Here is a 14,795-nt window from a genome sequence, read left to right as displayed (position 1 = left end):
GGGGGGGGCTGGCCAGGCCATGCTGGCGGGGCTACATGCTGATGGCCCAGCAGCCTTGTCCCATAGGACAGGAGAATGGGAGCAGCGCTCCCCTGGAGCTGAGCAGTGTGTAGACTCGGGGGCCCTGCAGGGAACCCACAGCCCCTCACCCTCCTCCCTGTCTGGCTGGGAAAGTGGCCTCACGGCTTCGGGCAGGAGCAATGGGAAGACACCTGTGACTGGCAAGATATCTCTTTCCCCAACGCTCTCAGAGTTCTTACTTCCCCAGAGCAGACTGGTGATTAGCAGCTGTTTGCTGTGCTCGATCACCCCAATACCATTGCTCCCAGGACAGTTCATTTCACCACATCCTCTTGCAACAAAAGCTCAGATGACTCTAATTGCTCAGACTATCGGGTTTGTGGGTGTTTGTTTGCACACCATGTGCGTTGAAGCGCGTATCCTCTTCACAGATCTCTTTGTTGTTCTTAAAATGCTGGGTTCTCCACGGCTGGTTCATGGCCTTTGTCTCATGAGCTGCTTAGTTCTAATAGAATCTTCTAAGTGGCACGGGAGAATGTTTGCTTGAATATTAGCATAGTGTGGTCTGTGGACATGGCTTCAGTATTTAACATGCCTTCTCTAATCTGTTGTCCTGCATATTTTTTTTTCTCTTTGGCATTTAGGAATGATTTTCTAGAAGTTGTGAATTTCTTGAAAAGTTTAACATTGAAGAGTGAAGAGGAAAAAACTGAATTTTTCAAGTAAGTTCAGAAAGTGAAGGGCTTAAAACTCAATAACTTGGATTAAGTCCATGTAATCACTTCAGGTGTTCTAGAGAGATGAGTCAGACGTTTACTTTCTCGGACCAGGCTTATTAGATATTTCCTATGTATTGGCTTTCTGCTAGGCCCTGGGATGGACGGATGGTTTTGGTGGGGGAAACATACAGACCGGTAGTCCTTAAACGGTGGTAGAGTTTGCAGGGGGCGTCCCGAGACCCCAGAGAGAGGGAGGCGGTGGTTAGAGCGGAGGCGTTCCGGGCACCGTGAACGAATGCGCAGAGGCAGGGCGTACTGCGTGCTGAGCGTGACCCAAGGAGGGGGTGGGTGAGAGGTGGCCACCCTCGGTGGGGCAGTGAGGACCGGTGACCCTGTTGGTAAGCAGTGGCCTTCAGGCATCGAAGCCGTGGAAGCGGGCTGTGAAACGGCTGAATCTCGCGAGGCGGATCGCTCTGTTGTGTGTGGAGGGCACGGATTGCTTCTTACGGGAGTTGGCTGGGTTGGCAGACCATGGCAGGCTTCGGTGAGAAGGACTTCCAGCATCACATTGGCAAGCCCTTAGTGATGGTCCCCGAGAGCATTAGAGAATCCTGGAGGAGAGGCCCCAGCGCGCCGGGAACGTGAGGAGCGTGGGGTCGGGGTGTCCCTGCCCAGTGCGTGGGGCGCTGCGGGTGGAGACGTGCATGGGCATTTGGCCAGAGGGCTCTGAGGCCCGGGGGAGACGGTGGCGGCCGAGCAGCCAGCAGTGAGGATTAGGGTGCGCAGCCTGCTCTGGGCGACTGTTTCCCAGAGAAGGCGGAGGCCTGGAGAAGACGAGCGTGCACGTTGTAACCCTGGGGCAGCCGCCCGACCGTGTGGGACAAGGCAGGATGGGGACGGGAGGTTCGGAGAACGCCCAGAAGCCTGGTGTTCCCGGCAGAGGCACGTTCGGGGAGGTCGGGGGACTCCCAGTTCACTGGGGAGTCAGGGGAGCACCGGCGGCCCCGTCTGAGGAGGCGCGGAGGGCGCCAGGCCGCAGGAGCTCGGACGGAGAGCCGTAGAGCGGGGTAAAACCTGCTGAGAAGTTAGAACAGACTAGCCAGCCGCAGAAGCGTGGGGATGGGAGGGACGTGTGGAGGACGGAGGAGCTGTGAGCAGGTGTGGAGGCTGAGGGCGCAGGGCTCGGGGAAGAGAGCGGGGTGACGGCGGCTGGGGGCCGTCGGAAGAACGCGGAGGCCCTCGTGTTCCCGGACCTGGGGAGGAGGCGGGAGCGGATCCGGACGCAGACCTGTTTGTTCGCGGTGGCCTGTTTCCTGAAGGTGGGCTCACGGTGGATGCCTGCGTCGTCGGCTGCTTTTTTTTTTTTTTTTGGTTAAGATTTACTTATTTGGGAGAGAGAGCAGGGGTTGGGGCAGAGGGAGAGAGACAGAATCCCAACACCCCCTGAGCACAGAGCCTCACACAGGGAACAGTCTCACCACCCCGAGATCATGACTTGAGCCGAAATCAAGAGTCAGCTGCTTATGCAGCCGAGCCAGCCAGGGGTCCCAGATACCTGTGTATTCCTGACCGAGTGCTCGTACATGTGTTACTTTAGGAAGTTTGGTAACAAAAGCCTGTATTTTTGTTTATTGTGGAAGCTCTAGATAATCTAATATCCAACATTTTTAAATTTGAAGAAAGTCTTTTTAATTGACTAGGAAGCTTCTGGCTTACTGGGGAAAAGGACCTTGGTGCTGGAAATAAGGGGCAGTGTGTTGGAACCTTGCATAGCTCGGATCAGAGCTTGTCTGTGCTGGCAGCCTTGTCTCACACCCTCGGCATTGTTCCTAAAAGCCTTGGAACCCCCGGCCCGCCTTCCCGGGCCACAGGTCACAGTGCCTCAGTGTGACGGAAGTCGGGGAGGGCGGTGTGTGCTCGGATACAGTGTCCCGCGCGGGTTCCCAGGCTCTCCTTGTTTGCCCTCAGGTTCCTGCTGGACAGAGTCAGCTGCTTGTCAGAGGAGTTAATAGCCTCACGGTTGGTGCCTCTGCTGCTTAATCAGTTGGTGTTTGCAGAGCCGGTAGCGGTTAAGAGTTTTCTTCCTCATCTGCTCGGCCCCAAAAAAGGTGAATTTTGTTCAAAGGATTATTGGTCGGTAAGGAGTTTGGGCATCATTAGTCCTTATCTGAGCCGAGTGAGATGACTGCTGGTGTAGTGAGCTATGTCTCTTAACAATGACTGGCCCCTGAGGGGATCATTTTGACTCAGATCTGGGTACCAGAGCCCACTGGGTAAATAAGAGCATCTCCTGGAGAGTCAGATGTACTGTGGAAGGTAGTGTATTGGAAAAAATCCTCACGCACACGCGCACACCCGCACGCACGTGCACGGGAATAGAATAGGACACGCACGTGGAGTTCTAGGGTAAGGCACCCATCCTCACCGGACTTCTGCGCATGCAGTTAGGCCTGTGCCTTCTGACTTCCCCAGAGCAACCCATTTATTTTGTATTTTCAGTGGAAAGGTTGAAAAGCATGGAGATCACTTTCCTACTTGGAGCTTCCGTTTTTTCTGAATGTGAAATGAGGTTATTATTGTGATACTGTAATTTCATAAGCCCTGCAGATGGTAACACATCAGGTTAGACAATATAGCATTAACATAGTTCTGCAGAATTGCATGTCTGGTGGAATTCAGCTTTCAGAATTTATATTCTTAAAAGATCTCCATCCAGCACAACAGCAGTATAGTGACTCTTCCACAACATAGACTCTCCTTATATCCTTTATCATCCCTGAGTCTGTTCTTTATTACTCTGTCATTCTCTTATTCGGTAGATCTTAGAGTGGGGTGTGCCTCTGAATCCTCGGAGGGAGCTTTTTACAAATGTGCCTGTTTCCACTGGTCGTGGGACAGAGCCAGGGCAGGACTATATCGATGCATCTGTTAAAGTCCCCACATGATTATGGGGGGGCGTCTCTCATAACCACTGCCATAACTAGCCGGTAGAGAGGACCAGCCAGCATCAAGTCCCATTGTGACATTGAACACCTGGTTTTGCAGATAAAATTGAAGCAGCCGTATTGATCTGATCTAGTATATGAAATTCCTCGTTGATTAAACAGAAACGTGTACAAAGTTACTGATTCAGGAGTCTATTAAAATATGAGCTTTCTTTGTTGCTGAAGTCTGATAGAGAATCTCAAAAATGTCTCTGTGAGGTGGAATGTATTTAAGATAATTGAGCCTTGAGTAATTTGGGTCGACCCAAAAGGTTTCCTTTGAGTGGGGCATCAGGACTTAGAAGAGTCCTTGGAATGCGTGTCCAGTCCTGGGCTCGGTGTGTAAATTATCCTCTGTGCTCCTTTCACGGAAATGACAGTTTGCCTTTTCACCCGTAACTACCTCTGATCTGGGGGGTAGACAGTGCGCGGGGAGACCCCCCTTGTCTGCTGTCGCCGGCGCTGTTCCAGTCGCGGGTGATCCCTGTGCTGCTCCAGCTGTTCGAGGTGCACGAGGAACACGTGCGGATGGTGCTGCTGTCGCACCTGGAGGCCTACGTGGGGCACTTCACTCAGGAGCAACTGAAGAAGATCATCTTGCCGCAGGTCGGTGGGTCGGCGAGGGGGGCTGCGGGCGGGCGCGCTGATGCGGGGGTCTGGCGTGTGAAGAGCCTCGCTTCGGAGGCTCTGAGGCAGCAGCTGGGTGTAGAAGCTACTGGAATACAAAGGGCTGAAGTCCAGGCTGCATGCCCGTTCCACTCACACAGACACGTCAGCTACACTAACATCGTTTGGTCTTAGCCCGGGAAAACCAATTCTGTTCGCTAATTCTTTGGGGGAAAAGGAGCAGGAATCCTTTGTGGATGCTTTGTGACAGAAACTGTAAGTGCCCCTAATTAAATACCGTAAAGTAATTCAGTTGTAACTGAGAGGAGCGTGAGAGGATTCTGACCCGTGCTTTCCAGCCTGTGTGTCAGCCGCCGGGGAACCTCGTAACGACTCACCCGCTCGGGGGCTCCAGGTCTGTACTGGTTTGCTGGGACTCCTAGAACGAATGACCACAAACTGCCTGGCTTCAAACAATACAAGTCTATTGTCTCCGGGTTCTGGAGGCCTGAAGTCTGAAATCAGGGTGTCAGTGGGCCCATGCTTCCTCTGAAAGCTCTAGGGGAGAAGCCTGCCTTGCCTTCTTCCCCACTTTCTGGTAGCTCCTTCCGTCCTTGACGTGTCTTGGCTTGTTATGTGGTTCATGCCAGTCTGCCTCTGTTTTCATGTGACCTTTTTCCCTCTGAGTCTTCACTTAGCTTTTTTAAAAGACACAAGTCATTGGATTTAGGACCCACTCTAACCCAGTACAACCTCACGTTAAGGTCACATTTTGGGTGTATGTGAATATTTAGGAGACAATATTCAACCCAGTACAAGGTTTTAAAAGATTTTGTCAGCCATGTAGTATCTTTCAAATAATTTGTTTTCCTATGAGATTAATTTATTTGCAAATTATTCCTAAGGCCTGTTTTTATGCCAGGTCTTATGCTTAGGTCCAGGGGCTATAGATACAAAACACCTTGCTTTCAGGGAGCTGTTGCTGTGTCACAGACCCTCCCCCCCCAAAACTTAGTGCCTTAAATCAAGTCATTTTTGTCTTACAATTCTTTGGATTGGCAGGCTCATTTTGGGGATTCTGTTGTTGCGCGTGATGTCAGCTGACGAGCAGTCCCCTGGCACCTCGGAGGGGATGGCTGAAAGGCTGGGCTTAGCTGGGCCTCCCTGTCCATGTAGTCTTGGGATGTGTCAGGGCCTCTGTCCGCCTTTGTCACATCTGTAACAGCATAGATGGGCTTCTTACATGGCCACCCAGGGCTTCCGGAGGCACCAGAGCAGCCTTCCTGAGGCACAGGTTAGGAATGGACAGTGTCACTTCTGTTCCAGTCTCCTGGTTCAGTGAGTCGTGCAGGTCAGCCCAGGTTCATTAGGTGTTGGTTTACGCGAGCACATGGATACTGGGGGACCACAGAGAGGAGGGGCTGGCTTTAGGGCCCTGTGACCACAACATAGCATGTTACGTTCCCATGTGCAGCAGTCACTGACCCTGATGTAGTTGTGTCTGAAAATGTTGAAGAGGGACGGAGCACTCTCCCTCTGAAATCGAGTTCTCGTAGGTCTCCGAATTGGCACTGAGCTGAGCTCAAAGAATGAGTCAATATTCACTGTGTGAAAGACAACAAAGGCTTTCCTCTATAGGGGAATAATTTGGCCAGTTTTTTTAAAAAAAATTTATTATTTGTGAGAGAGTGCGGGCACAAGTGGGGAGGGGCAGGGAGAAAGAATCTGAAGCAAACTCTGCACTGAACGTGGAACCTGACGTGGGGCTCGATCCCACAACTGCAAGATCATGACCTGAGCCGAAGCCAAGAGTCAGGTGCTCGACTGGCTGAACCACCAGGTGCCCTGCTTGGCCAATATTTATGTGCTAGAAAGTTTACTTTGGTAACAGTGTGGAAGATGGACTGTAGAAAGGGAGATGAGGTAGGAAGCTATTGGAATAGTCCAGCTAAGAGAAGGCAAAGTCTGGGGAAGATGTGGGGGCGGTAATTATGGGAGAGGGACAGATAAAGGGTAGAAGGGTAGGCACTCAGCTTCTCATGAGGGAGGCGAGGTTTGAGGATGACTCTTGGGTTTGTGGTTTGTTATTTTATGATTACCTTCATGGTTGGAATTCTAATCGTTTGCAAAAGAAACACTTTATTTGTACAGCTTTGTTTTGAGAAAGTGCCTGATTTGTTAGCATTGGACCTGATAATTATCTTATCGAGTCTTGTTGGAAATCCTGATCTTAATAAGTAAATGAGGAAACTAGACCAGAAAAATTAAATGATGGGTCAAGTCATAATGAGAATTCCTAGAGGAGCCGGGGCCAGAATCCAGGACTCCTGGTACCCATGACACCGAGCCGCCGCCACTGGGGAGGTCGGTTACCCTGGCCGTGTATCTGGCTGGTGCAGGTGCTTTGCACACCATCTTCCTCATGCATGTCTTTGCCGGTTCAGAGCAAAGCTGTTCCTGAGACCTGCATGTGACTGTCTTAGTTTAGCTTAGTTGCAAGTAACTGAAACCCATTTAAACGAGCCTAAAGCAAAAAAAAAAAAAAAAGATGTCTAGCTGCCTTACATGGAAATCCAGTGCAGCTGGGACTCAGCCATATCTTCATTCCTTTCCTTTCTCTTTTTATCTGTCCCACTCCTGATGTTCCAAAGACCAGCTTGCATTGTGTGATGTGCACATGGCCAGACATGGTTGTCCCTGTAGCTTCCAAGTTTATTGTCCTCATTTCAGCAAGCCACAGAGGTAACCAGTTTCTCCACATTCCAGTTAATGCTGGAATGAGATCGTAGTTGGCTCAGTTTGGGGCAGGTGTTAGGTGCATTAGATATAAATACAGTTCTCCAAGCCCTGTCATTTTGCGTGTGTAAAGCTGGGAAGAGGGGCAGAGGCTGGGAACATAAGAGGGGCGTAGGTGAATGGTTCTAAGTGCTCAGTAGAACACTGTCCGACTCGGAACTGTGCTGATGGTCCTGCAGTGACGTGCGTACAGATAAGGAGAATGAACAGGTAAACGGTTTTTTAGTTGAGATATAATTTACATATAACCTGTTAGTGTCACGTGTACCACATGATTCAGTATTTGTATATCTTGTGCAGTGATCACCACAGTAAGACTTGTTAGCACCTGTCACCGTACATAGTTTCCTAAATTTTTTTCTTTGATGAGAACTTTTAAGAGTTTATGTTCTTAGCAACTTTATGCAGTCCAGTGATATTAGTGATAGCCACTATGCTGTATATTACATCCCCATGACTTTTTTTTTGAGATTTTTTTATTTACTTGAGAGAGAGCGAGCGAGCACGGGGAGGGGCCGAGGAAGAGAGAAATTTTCGCACACTGTGCTGAGCGTGGAGCCTGATGCGGGGCTCGATCCCAGGACCCTGAGATCGCGACCTGAGCCGAAGGCAGACGCTTAACCAACTGAGCCATCCAAGCGTCCCTGTTTTGTTTTTTAGATTCCACTCATGAGTGAAATTGTATGGTATTTGGCTTTCTTAGTCTGACTTATTTCACTTGGCATAATCCCCTCTGGGTCCATCCGTGTGTGGTCTCATCTTTTGTTATGGCTGAGTAGTATTTATATGAGCTGCAGCTTTTTCACCAGTTGAGTCTTGATGGACACTTAGGTTGTTTCCATGTCTTGGCTATTGTAAATAACGTTGCAGTAAGCATGGGTGTGCATATATCTTTTCCAGTTAGTCTTTGGTATTATTTCGTCTTTGAATGTTTGGTGTAATTCACTGGTGAAACCATCTGGTCCTGGACTTTTGTTTGTTAGGAGTTATGGGATTATTTCGTCTCCTTACTAATAATGAGCCTGTTGAGATTTTCTGTTCCTTCATGATTCAGTCTTGGTAGGTTGTATGTTTCTAGGAATTTATCCATTTCTTCTAGTTTGTCTAATTTGCTGGCATGTAATTATTCATAGTAGTCTCTTATGATCCTTTGTATTTCTGTGGTATCAATTGTAACATCTCTTTCATTTCTGATTTTATTTGCAACCTCCTTTTTTCTTGATGTGTCTAAGATTTGTCAGTTTTATCTTTTCAAAGAACCAGCTCTTAGTTTTGAATTTTTTCTGTTGTCTTTTTAGTTTCTATTTCATTTATTTTTTTCATGTATTCTTTTTTCTAGTTCTTTGAGGTATAAAGTTAATGTTTGAGATTTTTTTTTGTTTTTTGAGGTAGGCATTTGTCAGAGTGAACTCCCCTCTTAGAACTGCTTTTGCTGCGTCCCATAAATTTTGGTGTGTTCGCAAGGTCTTTTGTTTTCTCCTTTGATTTCTTCTTTGCCCCATGAGTTGTTCAGTAGCATGTGTAATCTGTATGATCTGTGAATTTCCCAGTTTTCTTCTTGTAATTTCTGGTTTTATACCATCGTGGTTGGAAAAGATACTTGATATGGTTTCAGTCTTCTAAATTTATTGAGACTCGTTTTGTGGCCTAACGTGATCTGTCCTAGAAAATGTCCCGTGTGCTCTTGAAAAGAATGTGTATTCTGCTGTTTTTGGAGGGAGTGTTTTGTATGTCTGTTAGGTCCGTCTGGTCTAATGTGTCATTCAAAGCCACTGTTTGCTTGTTGATTTTATGTCTGATTATCTATTGATGTAGGTGGGGTGTTCAGGTCACTTACAGTTACTGTTACTGTCAGTTTCTCTGTGTCTGTTAATACTTGCTCTGTGTATTTAGGCGCTCCTGTGGTGGGCATATAGATATTTATAATTGTTACATCCTCTTATCATTAGGTAGTGCCGTTCTTTGTCTCCTGCTGCAGTCTTTGTTTTAAAGTCCATTTTGTCTGATATAAAGCATTGCTATCTCAGCTTTTTTTCCACTTCCATTTTCATGGAATATCTTTTTTCAGTCCCTTCCCTTTCAGTCTGTGTGTGTCTCGAGGTCTGAGTGAGTCTCTTTCAGGCAGCATATTGAGGGGTCCTGTTTTTTATCTGTTCAGTCACCCTGCACCTTTTGATTAGAACAGTTAGTCCATTCACATGTGAAGTAATTATTGATAGATACGTTCTCACTGCCATTTTTAAAATTGTTTTCTGGTTGTTTTTATAGTTCTTCCCTGTTCTTTGCTCTCTTGCTCTCTTCTGTTGTGGTTTGATGGTTTTCTAGTTTTGTGCTTGGATTCCTTTCTCTTTTACTTTTTCTGCATCTATTACAGGTCTTTGATTTGTGGTTACCATTAGGTTCATATATAAAATCTTACATGTACCACAGTCTATATTAAGTTAGTGGTCACTTCAGTGCTTTCTTTAGAACGTGTTTGAACTTAATTTTTACTCCCCCCTCAAATTTTTATGTATACAAGGTCACATAGCAAAAAGCAGATTAATCACTTTTAGAGCCAATACAGAGGTTAAAACACAAAAGAAGTAAAATCAACTATGATCCCCAAAAGTCAGTCAAGGAACACACAAAAAAAGATGTAAAATATGTGAAATTTTTTCCGTTCAAAATTTTACTGTGGATTATGTCCTTTTCTTTCGTCTCAAAGAATTCCTTTTAGTGTTTCTTATAGGGCCGGTTTAGTAGTGATGAAATCCTTTAACTTTTGTCTGGGAAGCTCTCTCCCCTACTATTCTGAAAGATAACCTTGGTGGGTATTCTTGGTTGCAGGTTTTTTCCTTTCAGTATTTTATATATCATGCCGCTTCCCCTGGCCTGCAGTGTTTCTGCTGAAAAATGAGCTCAGCCTTACGGGATTTTACTTGTCTCTAACTCTTTGCTTTTTTCTTGCTACTTTTAAAATTCTCTCTTGATCATTACTTTTTGTTATTTTAATTATAATGTGTCTTGGCCTGGACCTTCTTCGGTTAATCTTGTTAGAGGCCCTCTACTTCTTGCACCTGGATGTCTGTTTCCTTCCCCAGATTAGGCATGTCTTCAGCTATTATTTCTTCAAATAAGTTTTCTGCTTCCTTTTCTCCCCTGCTTCTGGGATTCCTGTAATGCCAGTGTTACGAAGCTCGATGATGTCACTGAATGTCTTTAACCTACTCTCATTCTTTTTTTTTTTTTTCCCCCCACTTTGGGTGCTTTCCATTACCCTGTCTTCCAGGTCACTGATCCATTCCTTTGCATCCACTGATAGGCTGATATTTCCACTAGTGTATTTTTTATTTAAGCTATTGAATTCTTCATCTCTGATTCTTTTATATTTTTTACCTCTTTGTTGAAATTGAGTTCCTCCATTCTTTTTTCAAGTCCAGTGAGTATCTTTATGACTATTACTTCGAATAAGGCATTTTTCTTATCTCCATTTCATTTAGCTCTTTTGTTGTGATTTTATTCTCATTTGGGACAGAATCCTTTTTCATTTTGTCTCTGTTTCTATGTATTAGGGCAGTCAGCTACGTCTGGAAGGTAGTCACCTTGTGTGGAAGAGGTCCCGTAGTGCCCTAAGTGCATTCTCCTGGGTCATCAGTAGCAGGCGCTCGGGGGGGGGGGTCTCCTGTGTACCCTGCTGTCGTGGCTCAGCTACGTTTGTCTTCAGCCCAGTCAGCTCCAGTGACCCATTTGCCTGCTGTGGGCACACAGGGCAGTGTTTGGTCCCTGCACTGTGGAGAGGCCTGAAGCTGCCGTGGGCTTATTGGTAGGTCGGGCCAGCAGTCAGACTGCATGTCTGTGTGTCTGCTCTTAGCCCCTCTGCCACAGGTGTAGGCTCCTGTCACTCCATCTTTTGATTGGAGTGTTTAGATTCTCCAAGAATTTGGAGAGTCCTGTATAGCCGTACCACCCTGAACAACCCGGTCCCAGCTGAGCTGACGCTAAGCAGGGTTAGGCCCGGTGAGTAGTTGCTGGGAGGCCTCCTTGGAATACTGGCTGCCGTCGGCTTAAAAGAGCTGAGATCTCCAGAGCCTTTTATAGTAGTTTAACAATAATGTTGTTACTTCCAATGTATTTATTTTTGTTACTGTATTTTTAACAATGTATCGGTCCGTGACTGATTGGGAGGGGAAAGTATTGGTTCTTGACTACAGACAGTTTGAGAGCTGCTGCCCTTGGACACCTACGTGAGAAACAAAGTCATCTGAGCAAGCAGGTGACTGCAGCCCAGCCGCTGGTTTATGGGAAAGGCCGGCAGCGTGACCGTGTGCACTCATTACCTGACTTGCTCCTAGGTGCTGCTGGGCTTGCGCGACACCAGTGAGTCCATTGTGGCCGTTACTCTTCACAGCCTGGCCGTGCTGGTGTCTCTGCTTGGACCAGAGGTGGTGGTGGGAGGAGAAAGAACCAAGATCTTTAAACGCACTGCCCCCAGTTTTACTAAAATGGTCGACCTTTCCCCGGAAGGTAAGAATGATTAAAAAGTATGGCTTTTTATTTTAAATGTTTATATTTTTTTTAATTTTTTTTAAAGATTTTAATTTATTTGACAGAGATAGAGACAGCCAGCGAGAGAGGGAACACAAGCAGGGGGAGTGGGAGAGGAAGAGGCAGACTCCCGGCCGCGGAGCCTGATGTGGGGCTCGATCCCACAACGCCGGGATCACGCCCTGAGCCGAAGGCAGACGCTTAACCGCTGTGCCACCCCGGCACCCCTATCTTAAATGTTTAATTAGATTTTTAACATTATACAAATAGTGCAGGTGGGCTGTCTTCAGTCAAATGATACAGAGAATGATAAAGAGTAATTTCCCTCTCTCAGTTCCCTCTGGGTGTGTAAGGTACCCAGTTTGAATAGTTTGTGGGAATCTTTTCTTCCCTTTTCCTTCCCCACAAAGACACACACATGTAGGTTTATACACACATGCCCATATATAGGCTTTTTTAACAAAACAGTGAGAAAATATGTGCAATTCTACAACTTAATTTTTTCATACAGTGGCTTATCAGGGACCAGTCTGCAGGTCAATACATAGAAATGACACCTTTTTTGACAGCTACCTAATATTTCATTGAATATAATTCATTCAGTGATTTCCCTATTGATGGATATTGCTCTCATTTCTGGATATTATGTTGCTGCAATAGATGTCTTCTGTTTACCTGTATCTTTAGGTAGTTTGGCTTTTATTGCTAGAGGATAAAGTCCCGGAAGTAGACCTACTGGGTCAAAGGATATATATTTAAACGTTTAATAGATACTGTCCGTCAGCTTCTAAAAAGGTTCTAGCAGCTCGTAACACTAGATGTTTAAGTTTTTCTGATGTTGATGGCCTTTTAGGTAAAAAGCTGTTGATTTTTAGGTACTTAAAGAAATCCTTTGTTCTGTTCTGTTCCCATTGGATGTTACATGGGATGGAGCAGTAATTTCTGGTCTTTGTAGTCTGTAAAAGTCAAGAATAAGAATTTTGTATCAGCGTCATTGCTTCTTTCGTCCTTGGTTTAACCCTGACTAGGATGGTGACCTTGTTAGGACATGCAGATTTCGGATTCAGTGCTCATGGATAGTGAATTCGATAGCACGGAAACAGTCACAGTGGGAAAGAACTATCAGACACTTCCCCAATTTTGATGCCAGGTGAATCTTTAAAGCAACACTGGCTTCCTGAAGCTTTGATGGGTCCAGCCCTTCTTGGTGCTCACGAAGTCAGTGTGAGTCAGGAGCTTGAAGAGGGTGGGAAGCCGCTCCCTCTGTCCGACCAGGAGGGAATGAAGCCTGTTACCAGCAAATGAGAGATGTATTTACATTTCATACCAGAGGAGGTTTGAGGAGACAGTGGTGGTGGTATGTGCAGTTCTGAGATAAGACTGGGGAGTCCATCTCTGAGGGTGGCTTTGCATGATGAGTTAGCAAGAGTCCCCACGCCTCACACCTGGTGTATTTATTGGCTGTAGTTTCCTAGTTCTGGACATTTTAGATACTGTTGACCTGCAATCTTAGTAAGAAACCAGAAAGGCACCAAAGCAGAAGTAACAAATGAATTTTTATGAAAACAGATGTTTCTGAAGACTTTATAAGACAGATCAAGGTCTGATCCCACTGACTTCCCAAATTAGTTAAGCTCTTCATCCAAAATGGTTGTTGAACCCTGGCGGCAGCCTGCATCTCCAATTCCCAGTTTAGAGCGTCCCTTGTACTGAGGGACGTGGGAGGGGAGGGGGCAGGTATATAGGAGGGTACCCTTGGACTTTTTCTTTTCTCCTTCTGTTCTTCTGCGGTTTATCAATATGGTCAGACTTAATATGGGATAATACTGAGATTTACGAACAGGGTACCTCAGGGACGTGAGTCTGCATGGAAGAGCGCTGGAGAAGGGGACACTGGGTGAGAACCACTGGTAGGCCCTCAGCAGGGAGGATGGTGGCAGGAGCAAGCAAGAGGGTGCAGGGCTTGCAGAGGTCAGGCCTCGGAGGACAGGCAAGGCCTCCCTGTGATGACTTACCCCAGGCAGAGGAAGCATTAAGCCAAAAATTCTGCGGGAATCCTTTTGACCAATGCCCTCTTTTGAGTGTAAACTTTTTAGTAAACCATTAAAGCAACATTTTTTGGAAACAGTCCCCCCCCAACCAAGCTGGGATTTAAATGTGTACTATAATATAAAATTAACCATTTTAACCATTTTTAACCGTACGGTTTTGTGGCATTAAGTATATTCACATCGGTGTGCTTGTTCTCTTAGACTTTTTATTCTTAAAAGTAGAATCAATTATGATTTTAAATTGCCAAAATGTTCAAAGGCCATTAACTTTTGTAATTAGGTATCGTAAAAGTTATATCTAATCAATGCCTCACCTAATGCTTGAATCCTTTTGAGTCCCTTAACATCAGGTAGACAGCCTTCCCTCAAACACCTTGAGGACAGGCAGTCCACTGTGTAATAGGTGTGTGTCTTCAGATGTTTGAAGATGCTCTCTCCCTGCAACTGATCTTTTATCTGTGTTAAATATACCCATTTCCCTTAACTGTTGCTCCCCTACCCTGATAGAGCAAGAAGCAATTTACTATCCCTTTTATCTTTGGGAGTTTTTATGTATCTTCAGATTCTTCCCCGCTTGTCATCTGTAGCCAGCAGAGTCAGGTGGCACCAATCTTGGAGAACCCCTCCTCTGGCATATTCCCTAAATGTTTCTTTTCTGGCAGCATGCCCATCAGCAAGAAGCATACACAGCAAGATTGCGACAATACTCTTTTACAGACAAGTAGAAATATTCAATTTATATAGCTTTTCCACTATTTAGATGAATGTTTTCCTAAGTATAAAGTTTTAAATTCTAAAAATTAAGGGCACTTTGGGAATATTGAGGCTGATTTCTGTTATCACTTATAACTCCATAGTCAGCTGGGGTCTTCTCTGCTTTTCCTGGACCACAGGGCACATGCCTACATTTCTTTGTAACTGGTGAGAAGAGCTGGCTGGCGTTACTTTGGTACTTCTGATGCTTTAGTGCAGCATTTTCCAAATTGTATCAGAAGATGACAGCTCTGTCAGATGGCAGTAGGTGTGCCATGAAAGAGAGTTGTGTGGTTAAGTAAGTGTGGAGAAATGTTAGTAGCAGAGTCCTGACACGT

The 14,795-nt window shown here is 46.0% G+C and overlaps 1 protein-coding gene across 6 annotated transcripts in view; it reads left to right on the top strand.

Moving 5' to 3' along the window:
* SCYL3 (SCY1 like pseudokinase 3) overlaps positions 1-14,795 on the top strand; it is a 38,376-nt gene that overhangs the window by 21,747 nt on the left and 1,834 nt on the right. For 5 of the 6 annotated variants that reach the window (XM_011224099.3, XM_002918567.4, XM_034666710.1 and 2 more), the window contains exons 8-11: positions 666-743; positions 2,709-2,848; positions 4,146-4,330; positions 11,461-11,632. In XM_011224099.3, the coding sequence (XP_011222401.1) occupies positions 666-743; positions 2,709-2,848; positions 4,146-4,330; positions 11,461-11,632 (575 nt within the window). Of the gene's footprint in view, positions 1-665; positions 744-2,708; positions 2,849-4,145; positions 4,331-11,460; positions 11,633-14,266; positions 14,426-14,795 lie in introns of all 6 variants that reach the window. The other variant, XM_034666713.1, reaches the window with a different exon arrangement.

The sequence above is a fragment of the Ailuropoda melanoleuca genome, chromosome 8, assembly GCF_002007445.2.
Source record: "Ailuropoda melanoleuca isolate Jingjing chromosome 8, ASM200744v2, whole genome shotgun sequence".
Taxonomy (NCBI): domain Eukaryota; kingdom Metazoa; phylum Chordata; class Mammalia; order Carnivora; family Ursidae; genus Ailuropoda; species Ailuropoda melanoleuca.
This window is presented reverse-complemented; position numbering and strand designations above follow the sequence as displayed.